At 37.1% G+C, this 15,673-nt stretch overlaps 1 protein-coding gene across 6 annotated transcripts in view; it reads left to right on the top strand.

Annotated features, from left to right (window-relative positions):
• NOX4 (NADPH oxidase 4) overlaps positions 1–15,673 on the top strand; it is a 161,761-nt gene that overhangs the window by 66,849 nt on the left and 79,239 nt on the right. For all 6 annotated transcript variants that reach the window (XM_026015242.2, XM_072726154.1, XM_072726156.1 and 3 more), the window contains one exon: positions 219–281. In XM_026015242.2, coding sequence (XP_025871027.1) covers positions 219–281 — 63 coding nt within the window. The remainder of the gene's footprint in view (positions 1–218; positions 282–15,673) is intronic.

The raw sequence follows: 15,673 nt of genomic DNA, 5'->3' as shown, positions 1-15,673 counted from the left end.
TTAAGCAGCTTCCACGCCCAGTGCAGAGCTTGATCTCACAACACTGAGATCATGACCTGTGCTGAAATCAAGAGTCAGATGCTTAACGGTCTGAGACATCTAGGTGCCCCAAATTCCCTTTATCCTTAAATCATTTTTGAAAATTAGTATTCGTGCCATTATTAGAATACTTTAACTTCTTTCTTGGTCATTTAAAAATTATGTTTGTTGCTTTTTAGTATATTATTCTACATTGTCCCAGTGTGTCTGCATTAGAAAACCATCCATTTACCCTCACAATGGTAAGAAACTTGTTTTTGATTTTTATAATTTTTATAATTTTGACTTTTTCTTTTATGTGTGTGTATTTTACTTCACTCTAAAAATCATTCAAGGACATCATAATAACCTAAATGTTTAAGTAAGCCATTTAGAAAATAAAAGAAATATTATCTGTTCAGAAACTTTGTAGCTATTTATTATTTTCAAACACTTTACAATTCAGGAAGCAATACTTAAAATGTATTAAAGCTTGATGATTTGAAATATGGAAAATTTCCTGGATATTTACATTTTCCTTTTATGAAATATGTACCAAAATATTCTATGTATGGTTTTCTTTGGAGAGATTGAATTTAGTGATGAAGAGGGTACTCTGGGTTGAGGTGGAAGCATACAAAAATCCAATCAGTGTTTAGAAAAGAAAAAGTTTGTAGTATTTGGTGTCCAGACAAAGTGTGGGGGAGGGAAGGGAAAATAAAGTCGGAAAAATAAAATGGAATAAATAATGGGCAGGTGAAGATCTGGCTAAATAATGGCTTTACCAAATATTTTTAGCCCAAATATTTTTAGCCCATTGTTTAACATTCTTTTTTTACCTTATAAATATAGCATAAGCCTATTATCAGAAAGTATACAATTCATTTTTCCTCATTTTTCCCCACTTTTCAATCCTTTCTTTCTTTTTTTTTTTTTTAAAGATTTTATTTATTCATTCATGAGAAACACACAGAGAGAGAGAGAGAGAGAGGCAGAGACACAGGCAGAGGGAGATGCAGGCTCCATGCAGGGAGCCAGACATAGGACTTGATCCCAAGTCTCCAGGATCATACCCCAGGCTGCAGGCAGCGCCAAACTGCTGCGCCACCGGGGCTGCCCTCAATCCTCTTTTTCAGAATTTGACATATATTCCGCCAGACCTTTTCCTATATACTTAGGCATAGATAGATGTTTGACATTTGTTTGCTGGATCATTTATTTTATAATTTGCTCTTTTCACTCAATAATATATAATGGACAGCTTTCCATGTTACTGTATTTGCATATGCCTCATTTTATTAAAAAAAGATTTTATTAATTTGAGAGAGAGCATGAGAGAGAGAGAGGGAGAGAGAATGAGCAGGGGGTAGGGTAGAGGGAGTTCAGATTCCCCACTGAGCGGGGAGCCTGATGTGCGACTTCATCCCAGGACCTGGGGACCATGACCTGAGCGAAAGGCACATGCCCTGTCTCATTTTTTTAAGGACTGCATAATTCACTATAATTTATTTAGTATTTCCCATTGATGATGGAGACTGAGATTTTTTTTCCAATTTCTAGCAAAAGTAACTAAGAACAGGACCCAGGACCCACATGTTTAAATATATGCTTAAGTTACGCAAATCAAATTGAACAGATGGGGGACTGAAAAAAATCACTGGTTCCTAATGCTGGGATCTAAGGGTGGGGCTGTACTGGAAATGGCAACCACTTTTCTTTCTTTCTTTTCTTTTTAAAAATTTATTTATTTGAGAGGGGGGAGGGCAGTGGGGTACACCCTGCCTCACCTTTCATCTGGTGCTGTGTGGGCAGTTGTCTAGAGTGAGAGGGGAAACGTGTTGTTATGAGGAATAGTGAAAACTTAGTTGCCCTAATAAGATTCAAAACGGACCTCAGAGTCCAGGACGCAGCCATCACCAGGAGCCAAGTAGCCGCATCATGCCCTTCACTGCTCTTGGATACGCACGTCATACAATATGCTTTAATATGGCCGTAGTTCCCTGAGACCGTAGGATCCATGGCAAATAAATGTGATGAACAAACCTTCCTCTATGAAGTTTCAGCTGAATCATGAAGGCATTTTCACATGATTGCATCCATTACAGTCAGAAGCACCGTGTTTAGTTCTGCTACTTTTAAGATACATTTCCATTTCTCTAATTTCATGCATCCCATAAATCTGAAGTTGATAACATTAAAAAGAAGGGAAAGAATGGAATAGGGAGAAAGTGCACAGGTATGTTTATTTTAAGTAGTTAAAAAAATTTGGTCTATTCTTGGGGTCATAGGATATTTTACTTCCAAAGTTAATCCTTCTTTGTGTTCGACTCTGTTTTGTTTTTTGTTTTTTTTGTTTTTTTTTTTTACCAGCTTTATCGAAGTGTAATTGAAAAATGAAAAATTGTGAGTGCCTGGGTGGCTCAGTGGTTGAGTGTTTGCCTTTGGCTCAAGTTGTGATCCTGGGGTCCTGGGATCGAGTTCCACATTGGGCTCCTGCAGGGAGCCTGCTTCTCCCTCTGCCTATGTGTTTCCTTTCATGAATAGATAAATAAAATATTAAAAAAAAGAAAAAATGAAAAATTGTATATATTTAAGGTGTGCAACTTGAGACTTTATTTTGAAAATAATTTCTTTACCATAGCATTAAATAGAGTATATGGAATAAGAAAGGAAGGCAGTTGTGGAATGTTAAATACAGAGAAAAAGGGGTTGTTTTTCTTCTTTACAAAAGTATTTTGCAACATATGCATAAGTAGAGACAATGGTATAATGGACCGCTATGTTCTCATCTGCCATGTTCTCATCACCCAGCTTTAGTAAAAATAGAGAAGATAGTTTACTTTTTAGCGTACATTGTATCACTGAAAATGTTTATGCTCCTCAAAACAGAAAAATCTAAGAATTTCTCTCTTATGGTACATGCCAAGAAGAGGCTTCTAGATTTAGTCTCTTTTGGTCATCCTAGGATTCTTTCTTTCCCAGGGCAAAAGGAGAAATTCGGAAAAGAATGCCATGTAGGGCATAAGGGCTCCCAATTGGCCTGATCTGCTTCCCAAGCAGGTGATTGGGGTAAACGCTGTAATAGCCTTGTGGCTGGCTGTAGGCACTGTTGGGAAGCTGAGAAAAGCAGGGAAAGGGAACAGACAGAAGAGGAACTGGGAGTAGGAATCAGAGTTGAGAAAAGGAGAACAATTATGTGTGATGTAAAATGGTAGTATTTACACAGAGAACATGAACATGACAATTTAGCCCCAGCTCTGTCACTGATGAGTTCTGTGCCTGGGAGGGTATTTCTGGTGGTGGTCAGTACCTGGTAATGATGCTTTTGTAATTTTTAATGATCTCAGAATATTTCCTTTTTTTTTTTAGAATATTTCCTTTTAATTCAGATTTTTGCCTTCACTTCTGCAATTATTATTATTATTATTATTATTATTATTATTAGAAGCAGGGATAGGACATCAACATGTGGTTTTCCAACCTGAAAATAGGAAATTTTGAGGATATCACAGGAGTCTCAGCTTTTGAAGATCTGTCATGTAGATGAAGGGTTAGATATTTTTCCTTTGGGATCCCAAGGTATAGAAATAAGACTAATAGTAAAAAGTTTTAGAGAAATACATTTTGATTCCATATGATGAAGACATTTCTATCAATGAAACCAGTTCAGAAACTTAGAAAGCTGTCTCCCTGGAATTGTTAGGAGGTTTGAGCTAGAAGGATTTCCACCTCGGTATTATTGACATTTTGGGTCAGATAATTCTTTGATGTGGCATGTTGTCCAGTGCATTACAAGATGTTTACCAACACTGGTAGCTTCCACCTTCTAGCTGCCAATAGTATCCCTGACTTGTGACAATGAAAAATGTCTCCAGACATTGTTAAATAACCCCTGAAGGGTTATTGGAGGTCAGAATTGCTGGCAGTTGAGAGCCATTATGCTAGGTCAATACTTGCCCAACACAGCTTCTAAGTGCTCCTAGAATGGTGCTAATGTGCGTCTTTATGATGCTCTAGGATGAGAAGGGAAAAATTAGGAGGCAGAAGAAAAAGTGAGGAGTCACAGTGCCTAACTCGTATTCTGGGGACTCTGAGCTTTTGGGACCTAGCTTCCTGAATATCATCACCTAAAATATATATTTTTTTGCCTACTCAACTAAAATCCTTTTTGGGGTTCCATAAGTTATTTTGGCTGCTGTGAGTTCTTGAATACTGTTATGTGGTAGAAACCTTTGAAAGAGAATTTGATTCATTTTCAAATTCATAATTATTTTCCGTATTTGCAGTCATCCACTCCCAAATAATAGGGTTTGGATATGAATCCAAAGAAAAGGTAGGATAGCAGTATAAAGATAAAACAAGTTAAACAAGAGTGAAAATGATATAAGAATATTCTCAGATACTTGACATTTTTGTCATGTGAATGAAAGATTATTATATATTTTGTGGGATCCTGAGGCGTGAGAATAGGAAGAACATTATTCTTTAAGAACAAATGATGGTTTAGTGCCTACTTTGGGAAATAGGATGTGTTTGCCTGGGTGGTGGGGAGGCAGTAAAGCTCCTCATCTCTTGGGTATACAGCACTCCTGAGTCTCCTTAAGAGCAACGTGCTGTAGCAAAGGACCATCACCTACTGCCCTGACTCTGGTGGTGGCCTGGTGAGCCCTCAGCGCTAAGCCTCTGAGCCAGGGCAGGCTCATTTCAGAAGATTCAAGTTCATAAGTGCGTTGGATAGAGGCAAAGAGGTTGGATGCTTGGAATTCTGTATTCATCCCAGTTTTCTGTCTTTCTTACTTTTTTCAATTAAAAGATTCTTCTTTATTCCTTCTACTTCTTTCAGGTTGCTTCTTTAGTTCTCTTAGAGGAATATGCTCCTTTGAAAATTCTCTGAGAAAAAAATGAGAAAGAAAATGCATTTTTCTTTGGACCTAAAATAGTTTGGAAAATACTGTTCGAGATACATCACTCTTAGAAATTCATAGTGCTGGGATCCCTGGGTGGCTCAGCAGTTTAGTGCCTGCCTTTGACCCAGGGTGTGATCCTGGAGTCCCGAGATCGAGTCCTGCATCGGGCTTCTGGCATGGAGCCTGCTTCTCCCTCTGCCTGTGTCTCTGCCCCTCTCTCTCTGTCTATGTCTATCAAGAATAAATAAATAAAATCTTAAAAAAAAAAAGAAATTCATAGTGCCTCTTAACATATTACTAGTTCTGAGAAGTTGACCCATTTGCTTATTCAATTTTAATAAATTTTATTCAGCCATTTGCTAACACTTTCTCACTTTCCTTCTTTTGGGTGTTGATGTAAACTAGTCTGTTGGCTTTGGGGACCAACCTCTTTCTGCTTCTACTTACTTTCACTCCAAATGCCTGACATTGTCTTTGCCTTGGCAACTCTTCTCATCTTTCCCAACTCATCTCAATGTCACTTCTTGAGAAGCCTTCAGGGATTCTTCATATTAGGTTGTTTCTTGATCTTTTCCTCTTATAAGCACCTGTGTACTGTCTTCAATGCTATTGTAGTTAGATTATTTGCTTAATGCCTACCTTACTCCTAATCAGAAGGTCCAGGAGCCCTTTCAAAGATGCATTCACAGCACAGTGTCTGGGACACAGAGTAACCCAATGCAAATCTGTTGAAATAGTGAAAAACACCTAATATATAACTAGTTTTTGGGACCTAGCTCCAGAAATACTTTGTAGATAGATGATCTTTTCCTCTTTTTTTTTTTTTTTTTGGCATACTCTGGAAGATGAAGCTGGAAAAAAGGAAGTTACAGAGATTAAAAAGAAAAAGGAAAAATGCTTATGGCTGAAATGGCTTTCAGTTAAAGGTTAGGTTGCCAATTCTGAGTCTAATCTATAGGTTTATGGTGGTGATTTTTCTTAAGCTCAGGAGAGGCCAGGGGAATGTACTTATGAATTTGGTTGCAGGAGAAACACCAAAGGCAAAGGGAAACAACCCATGGGTAACATCTGGGCAGATACAATAGGTCCTTTTTCATCTCCTAAGCCTCATTCCCTGGGCTAGCAGTGGTAATTGCTTGTTCCTAATTTCCATGCTTACCTGACAAATGCTATCAATATTTCTTAGGAAATAGGTCTTCTTTTTGCAAGTTCCAGTTTTATAGTCACATTTTATATATTCTCATCTTATTTTAAATATCACTTTTTTTTTTGTATCTGTAGCTCATAGTTTAAATTGTAACAATAGTTGGCTTCCACAAAAAAAAAAAAAAAAAAGTTAAGGAAAAGGAAGTTCTTTTCATCAGGCCATCTGTGTATCATGTACTTGTGTAGGCTTAGGAAATGGTCTGTAGCCTTCCCAGATTTTGGGGGGTTACTGGCTAGCTCACTCCTACTATCCCTTAAGGGAGTTTCTATTTTCATAAGAGGGAAAAGAGGCAAATCTTGCTGCTGCCTAGGAATGAATTTGAGCAAAGCAAACATTTTTCAGCTAAATTTTATATCATGCTATTATGTAAATTATGTTAATTTATTGTCTTTTCCTGCCATTTCTTTCTTTTTGTCTCATTACTTCGATTTGGCACTTACATGTAAAATGAATGCTTCTCAAACATTTTCTCTGGGTATTCCCTTAAGGGTTCCTGTGAAATAAAGCAGAACAAAGCAATTTCCCATTTGCTGATTCCCACTAAAAAGTGTGTAAACACTTTATCTTTGTTAAGGATAATAATCCCTACTAATTAAGTACCTAAGAAGTTCTTTCATAAAATTGAAAATATTATAGTTAAAATTTTTATTGTATTCCTGTGAGACAGGTGTTGTTCATCCTATATGATGCAGGAAATAATGTGCCTCAAGTTAAATTACATGTCCAAAGTCACACAGCTGATGATGGCACAGGTGAGATATAAACATGGACCACCCCGGCAGAAAGGCATGCTGCTAGCTAGCTGTTTTATACTCTCTCCTGACTCACCATCCATCGATGTTTAGGGAATTCACATTTTTCTTTCTTTTTTTTTTTTTCTTAAGATTTTATTGAGGGAGTGTACACACAAGCAAGGGAGGGACAGAGAAAGAATCTCAAGCAATCCCCACGCTGAGCACAGAGTCCGATGTGAGGATTGATCCCATGACCCTGAGATCATGCATGACCTGAGCTGAAATCAAGAGTTAGATGTTTATCTGACTGAGCCACTCAGGTGCCTCAAGGGCTTTTATGTTTCTGAAACTCCTGTTGTTTCTGGAAAGCCATGTTGCTGGAGTCAAACAACAAAACAGAATTGCTATTTAGGAGAGAAATTTACTGAAACTATGAAAATGTTAAGAGAAGTACACAATTGAAAGTTTTGGATTGTCTGTACTATTAGCTTTTCTCTTGTGGAGAGTTAAAGGTTAATCTCTGCTGCTAGAAAAAAATCTAATGCTTATTTTCATATACTGTGCCAATGTACAGAAAAATCAAATTATAAATTCAGTAGTTTGACTTTTATTTCTAAAAATGGAGATAAAGCTTTTAAAGCTGAAAATACAAAAAATATTTACAAAATATAAGATACAGAAGTACTATCATATGTCTTACAATTTCAGTTAAAGTTAAACTAATTTTTGAATACTCATTTAATTAGGAATCCAGAAGTTGGAATTTTAATTACTTAAAGTGCTACAGTGTTTCTTATACTGACACTGACTTCTTACACAAGAAAGACATGCTACTCTGGTAGGTTTTCCTAGGGAAGTTGTGATTGTTTTCTGCTAATGCACCTGGATTCTCTCCAGCAGAACCTCCAGGCAGGTGTTTGCTGACAGGACTGATGGTGATCAGAGGCCACTGTGCAGTGTTTAGATGGTGGATTTTGGAATCCAACAGCCTGGATTGGAGGCCTAGATCCCCCACTTAATACTATAACCATTGACCTACTTCTTTATTAAATGTGGTCCATAATAGTAACTTCTCTTTGCAATTATTCTGAATCTTTTTTTTTTTTTGTAGTAAGGAAACTATTTTTATTTTTTATTTTTTTAATAATACATTTATTTTTTATTGGTGTTCAGTTTTCCAACATACAGAATAACACCCAGTGCTCATCCCATCAAGTGCCACCCTCAGTGCCCGTCACCCATTCACCCCCACCCCCTGCCCTCCTCCCCTTCTACCACCCTAGTTCGTTTCCCAGAGTTAGGAGTCTTTATGTTCTGTCTCCCTTTCTGATATTTCCTACCCATTTCTTCTCCCTTCCCTTCTATTCCCTTTCACTATTATTTATATTCTTAATTAGAAAGATGTAATCAGGGGATCCCTGGGTGGCGCAGTGGTTTGGTGCCTGCCTTTGGCCCAGGGCGTGATCCTGGAGACCCGGGATCGATCCCACGTTGGGCTCCCGGTGCATGGAGCCTGCTTCTCCCTCTGCCTGTGTCTCTGCCTCTCTCTCTCTCTCTGTGTGACTATCATAAATAAATAAAGAAAAAAATATTTAAAAAAAAGAAAGATGTAATCAAGTGCTAAGCATGGTGCCTGGCATATAGTAAGTTCTCAGTAAGTTTGCAGCTGTTATGGTTCTTGTTTCAGAGAATGACTGGAGATCCAAGACAGGATTGAACTGGGTTGTTTTGTTTTGTTTTGCTTGCCTCATTCTGCAGCATGGAGTAACTAAGTCCTGGCCACAGATTGTTTTAGAAACAGTCATTTGAAGGAACTGAAGATTTGCCTCCTGTGGTTGACTAGTCTGTAGGATGAGTGCCTTGGGTTGGGTTTCCTGGGAAACAGACTGAAAGGTAAAGATTTTCCTGAGGGAGGTTGTGGGAAGTGTGCTTGCTCGGGACAACATCTATTAAGGAGTAAGGGACTGAGAACACAAGGTAAAAGTTGAACTGTGCTAAAGTCTCAGCAGAGGCCTCAGCAGGTCTGATAGGAGTTCTGCATAAAATGACAGTTCAGTGTTTTCCTATCTTGCAGTCAAGAGACCAAAACTTTGTGCTCTCCAGCTGATCAGTCTTTGAAGGTGAGATAACTCCAAAGAGAGATACTAAGACAGAGGCATAGAAGCTTCCTTCTATGGCTAGCAGTTCCTTGGGGGGTGGGGAGGTGCTCAATAAATGAGCTCTGCTGGAAACACTTGAAACAGGTAGGAGATTGAGGAATTAGTGTTTTGATCCTGAAAATTGGGAGGCTGGTGGGAGTGGGGTGGGGGAAATGAAGAAGATCTGAGCAAGGCACCACAGTTTCCACCACAAGTAACATTTAAATGTATTTATTTATTAGACATATTTACATTCATTTATATATTTATAAATATATAAAAACTGTAGTAAATATATATTTTGTGAGAAAATTCTTTTTTAAAACTTGAAATTAAATATGAGACACATAAAAAATCCTAGCTTATCTAAACTCATTGAACTTTAAAAATTTGTAGTCCAAGGGGATTAAGAGGCACAAACTTCCAGCTATAAAATAAATAAGTTGCAGAGGTAAAAAGTGTAGCTTGGGGAATATTGCCAATAAGATTGTAATAACTTGGGTAGCACAGGTGGCTCAGCGCTTTAGCGCTGCCTGCAGCTCAGGGTGTGATCCTGGAGATCTGGGATCGAGTCTCCTGTCAGGCTCCTTGCATGGAGCCTGCTTCTCCCTCTGCTTGTGTCTCTGCCCACCCCCCCAGCCCCCTCTCTCGCTCTTTCTCTGTGTCTCTCATGAATAAATAAATAAAATCTTTTAAAAAAAGATTGTAATAACTTTGTATGATGACACATGGTGATTATACTTATTGTGGTGAGCATTTTATAATGTATATAATTGTCAAGTCACCATGTTGTATCTCTGAAATTAATATAATATTGTATGTCAACTCTACATCAATTAAAAAACAACTTCTAGCCCAAACACCAACTTTGGTTTTTTTGCTTATGGTTGGGGAGATGGGATATCTAAAGGGTAGATTCTTTAAGGGATCAAAGTAACCAGAGTAACACAATTGATGACAAAATTAGATCCAGAATTCACATGTTCAGGTTCTTTTTCCTCTTTGGACCTTTATGGGCTTAAAGTCTGGGTATTGTTTTATATTTTGTTCTTCAACTCTAGTAATGGATCTTTAGCAATGTTTTTCACTGCTACAAACGTTTGGATTTTCTACCAAAACAAATCTTGTAGTAAGGTATGCTTTCACCTAATTTAGAGAAGCAAATCAGAGATGGCTTTAAAAAATCCCAAACCTAAGAAAGCGTGAAAACTACTGCTTCCTATGAAATGTTGCATCTCCTAGTAATTACCTGAGATGGACATTAATTATGGTTGTTGATATTTTTCATGGATTCTCAATTAAAGAAATAATGTAGAATCTGCTTTTTTTGTGGAAGTAACTGATTGAAGCTTGCATGAATACTTCTATATCCTTTCATTGTTATTTGTATTCAGAAACACACATGTGCTTTCCTGACATCTGTATTCTAAGTTGTGTGATTCATTATTTTTAAGCTTGGATAACCTGATTTCACATATTTTTCCATGAGTCAGAGGCAAGTCTAGCTGTTAGTTTGTTATTGTCTGTACTTTTACATAGCAATCCTGCACTTGCCATCATTCTTCTGCTTTGTATTTTTAATCTCTTAACCAGTCACTTTGGGAATAGTCTTTCCAGTTTTCAATGAAAACCAGACGAGAATGGTCATGGATTCCGTAAAGATTGGTAAAGTTTTTGTTATTATTATTTATTTCATTTCATGGGTTTAAATACAACCAGGAAGTCTGCATCAGTTGTTTTGATCTTGGGTTTTGCTTTCATTTGTGTAATTCTTTAAAAAAATGTTTTTCCCTAGGGCTTCACAAATCTTTTGCTTGGGCAGCTTAGAAACTCAGCTGGGATAGATGATAGATTAGCAAGGCAACAATGTGTCTTAACCATAGACCAGACACAGTGGTGGAAATTACCCCAAAAAGTTCACAAATGTTCGTGAAACATAACAGGACATCTGAACTCTGTGAAAATTCAACATCATCTAACTGCTTTAGTTTGGCTTTTCTTCCAGGGGAAAAGAAAATAGTCCTTCAGTGCCTAATGAGAGCCTGCATGATAAATATGAACCTAAATAGGTCAATGTATTCAGAGAAAACCAACTGTTTAATATTAAACTTGATTTATCCTATTGGTATTTTTAGATCCTCCTTTTACCTAAGTACAAAAGAGAACATGGTGAATAAAATCTCCTTTCCTGACTCACATCTCCTTCCGGCTACTGCCCCATTTCCCAATTCTTCGGTTCTGTTTCTCTCATTTTCTCTTAAATCCACCAACTTTTTACCCACAGCACCCTAGGAAAACATTTCCAAGGTCAGCAATGACCATGTTATTGCTGAGTCTGGTGGTCATTTTCCAGTCCTTAATGGACTTGACCTCTCAGCAGTGTTTAGCACAGCTGATCACTTACTTTATTGAAACATCCAACTCACCTGGTTTTTCTCCTCATTTTCTGGCTTTTACTCAGGCTCTTTTTGCTGTTTCTTGTCACCCCCATGACCTCTAAATATCAGAACACTCCAGTGTCCATTCCTTGAATCCCCTTTCCTCTCTAGTTACACTCATTTCTCTGATGATCTCATGCAGTCTTATTGAGGCATCTGGTTGTTATCATCTCCCAAATGTATATTTCCAGCCTTGCCTCCAACTCTAAAATTCAAACTCATGTATCCAGTTGTCTGCCAGAAACTTCCACTCGATGTATCTAAAAGACATCTTAACAAATCTAAAACTGAACACCTAACCCTAAGCCTCCCAAATTCATTTCACCCACAGTCTTCCCCACCTCTGTTAAGACCAACCTCATTGTTCAGGCTGCAGAGGCTGGAAACCTGGATATTATTCTTGATTTTTGTTATTTTTTAAATATAGTTAGTAATCTATTCACACACATTTTCTTGGCTCTGCCTTCAGAACATGTCCACCATTTCCACAGAGGCCCCCTGGTCCAGTATACTACCATCTGGATAGCCTGCTAACTGGTCTCCCTCTGTCTGCCATTGTTCACCTACTATTTAATCTTAACAAGCATCCTAGAATGATTATTTTAAAATGAAAATCAGATCAAGCCATTTTTCTGTTCAAAATTGCCCAGTTTTCACCCTGAGTTCTACTTAATGCCTATTGACTTGCATCTGTATAAATGTGTGTGAGTGTGTGTGTGTATGTCTATGTGTGTGACATACACACACATAGTGGAAGGGATACACTAAGAAAAAGGAAGGATGGTAGGAGACAATGTCAGGAAAGTCATGAGGAGTCAGACTATATGGAGTTTATAGGACATTATAAAGACTTTGGATTTTACTTTGAGTGAGGAGGGGCCATTGGAGGCTTCGGAGTAGACAAATGGCATGGTCTGACTTACTTTTTAGTAAAGTTACTCTTGCTGCTGTGTTAAGATTAGATGAAGGGAAATTAGCAGAAGTAGTGAGATCAGTTAGGAGACTGTTGTGGGCATCCAGTTGAGGTGTGGTGGTGGCTTACACCAGGGTGGTGACAGTGGGAGCTGGTGAGAAATGGTCAGATTCGGAGTATATTTTAAGTGAGTGCTAACAGGATTTCTTGATAGACTAGGTATGGAATGTGCAATAGAAAGTCAAGGTTATCCTCCAAGTGTTTGATCTGAGCAACTGGGACTTCATTGAGAAAGGGAAGGCCATCGGGAGAGCAGGTCCTAATGAGCATTTGTAGAGCTCAGTTTTGAAATGTAAATTTGCAATGGCATTCAATGTGCTTTCATTAAATAAATCGCTAATCTCAGCAATCTCAACTCTACTTTCCACTGTGCTACAGGCTATTCCGGAATGTAAAGCCCTTCTGTCCCCACCTGTACTTGTCTTTGGGATTTTGAAGGAGTAGTTGCCTGGCTTGTAGTTAGAGTACTATGATCCTGGGGGTCAGATTATTCCATATACAGATGTGAACACACAATTCCTCTTTTTCTTTCTTTTTTCATCCTAAGCTGAACCCTGGCCTCCTTCTATTGCCTCTGAGATCTATTGTGAGGGAAAGATGGGCTTGCTTCTCAAGGTGATCCATTTTATGAAGGCAGTGGGATTCAAGCTGCATGTTTCTTTCCATCAGTTTCCCATCAACCATCTCATCCACATTTCATGGTGCCAAATTCTGCTGACACCTCTCCATTGTTGTCATCATACCCTGTGTTATATTTGCTGTTTTAGTTTGTGTTTTTAAAACCCTAAACCGTCATTTTAGTGTTTTGTTTTTTTGAGGGAGTTGAGATAAATACACACATTCCATCACAGTTCATAAACATCTCATTTACATATTCTGCTAGAATCTAAGATGGAGTCTATTTTTTTCATGCAAATATACAAGTAAACACTATTTTTTTCTTCAAGTAAACAAGTAGACATTAAAATATTGTATTTGTCAAAATGTTTAGTCATGATGTTACATTAATTGTGATGGGTTCTGTGCTCCTGGCTCGTTATCTCCTCTCTTACTTTTAGAACAGTCCTCATTTGTGAAATTGCATGAGCTCCTAGTATAGTCGCTGGAACACTTTGGATTCATGTGTTGAATGTATGAATAAATTATAGAACAAATACCATTGTTGAAGTCCTTATTCACTCTCAGGTTAATTCTCCAATATTTAACTGAACTGATATTTGAATGCGTGCCCACTATGGGTAAAATGCTATGGAATTTACAGTATGGACTTAGAAATACTTCTTGATCTAAAGACTTTGTAAATGTATATTAATACAAAAAAAATCCATAAAATTAAATAAGTGGGCTGTAATAAAGGGCATAAAAGTCAAATAATTTAGGGGTTCAGGGAAGTGAGGAATTTTCATGGCGGGGAAAATCAATTTCTTCATGAGAGTGGTGGCATTTGAGATGTGTCTTAAAGAATTGCTAGAGTTCAATATGAGAATAGGAATGGAATCATTCTAAATAAGTAGACTAGTAAGTGGGAATGTGAGAGGCTAGGGAAATATATTAGCTGATCCGTGTTGGCTTAGGGGATTAGAGGGGCCAAGGAGGAATATGGAATATAAAGTTGGAAAGGATTTGGAACAGATGTGGTTGGCTATAGACTGTAGGAAAGAATGTGGGTGTTTTTTCTTAGGAGGACAATAAAGGTTAATCAATAAGAGATTGCTGTAATCAGACATTTTCTTTGATAAGATTGTTTTAGAGGACTTGAAAATTGATTGAATGCTGGCAGGAACAGATATATATGATATTCCTCTGAGACTTAAGCCTCTGTTCTGATAAGGGCATAGGTTCTATGTTCAAACATAAGAGAATCAGAAAGGATAATTTGGGAAGATAATGAGAATTTTAAATACGGTACATTTAGAGTGAATTTCAGATGGAGATGTATAGCGGGCATAAAAACTAGAGCTTTGGAAGAAGGGGTTAAAAATAAGACCTGACAATAATGATTAAAGACTCTTAATATTCTGTGATATTTTCTCTGGCTTACCAAGTTCGTTACATTGAAAATATAGCGTTTTTTTTTTTTAAAGAAAATATAGTATTTAATATAGTAATATCTCCTTTAGAATCATTTTTATTTGTTATTGCAAGGCTCTTGATTTAAAAACAAACACATTGTGGCTTTTAAATTTCTTTTCCATGTTGAATAAATCATTGTGCAATGACATCATTTTTACATTTAGTTCTCAAATGTAAGATGATTATGTAATATCTGTTTATATTTTTGTGGGACTGTTATAAAATCATTAGTCATCTGAGTACTTTAAAAAGTCAATGCCATATTGAACAAATAATTTGAAGGAAAGCACTTTTACTCAAGGATATCAAAATAGAAATTCCCCCAGGTCTATTCTTACAAATTTCATCACTTCATTTTCTTACCTTTAAACTGGGTGATGTGTATTTTGGTACATATATTATCATAACATGAACCATACTCTTTCTCTACATCTAGGAAACTTAAGTGAGACTAAATTGAGACTCAGCAATGTCTTACTGTTTACATTTTAAATTACGTTTTAAAAATATATAAAAATTATAAACATTACAAAGGCTAATAATAAATTTTTAAAAGGAGATGTATATAAAATGAGTTCTCATTTTCTGCCTTCAATTTTGCTTCCCAGAAGTTAATATTCCTAATGCTGTATATTGTGTTCTCTTCAACTTATTTCTCTATTAAAAAACCCCCACTCATAACTGTTTCTTTAATAATGTGAGCTTAACTACACATATTATCCTGAAAAATTTTAAACTGAAAACTTGTCATAAGCATATTTCCTTATTAATGTTCTAGGAAGGTAGAGAGCCATAGATATCTGTATTTTACTATTTCTTCCTTTTGAGAAGTTTTTTTTTTTTTTTTTTAAGCACTATTAGAAATATAGTGAGGAGACATATCTAGAAAGAAGGTGCTACGGTCTATGGCAGAAAGGTTACTGCCTAAGTTTTACTCTAGGATTTTGATGGTTTCCTGTCTAACATTTAGATCTTGAATGCGTTTTGAATTAATTTTTGTGCATGGTGTAAGAAAGTGGTCTTAGTCTGGTTTCATTCTTTTGCATATTGCTGTCCAGTTTGGGATGTGTGTGTGTACACACACACGCACACACACACACACACACGCGCGCGCACAGAGAGGAATATTACTCAGCCATAAAAAGAATGAAATCTTGCCATTTGCTATGACATAGATGGAGCTAG

The sequence above is a fragment of the Vulpes vulpes genome, chromosome 11 (assembly GCF_048418805.1).
Source record: "Vulpes vulpes isolate BD-2025 chromosome 11, VulVul3, whole genome shotgun sequence".
NCBI lineage: Eukaryota > Metazoa > Chordata > Mammalia > Carnivora > Canidae > Vulpes > Vulpes vulpes.
The sequence above is the reverse complement of the archived record's forward strand: the minus strand, read 5'-3'. Positions and strand labels throughout refer to the sequence as shown.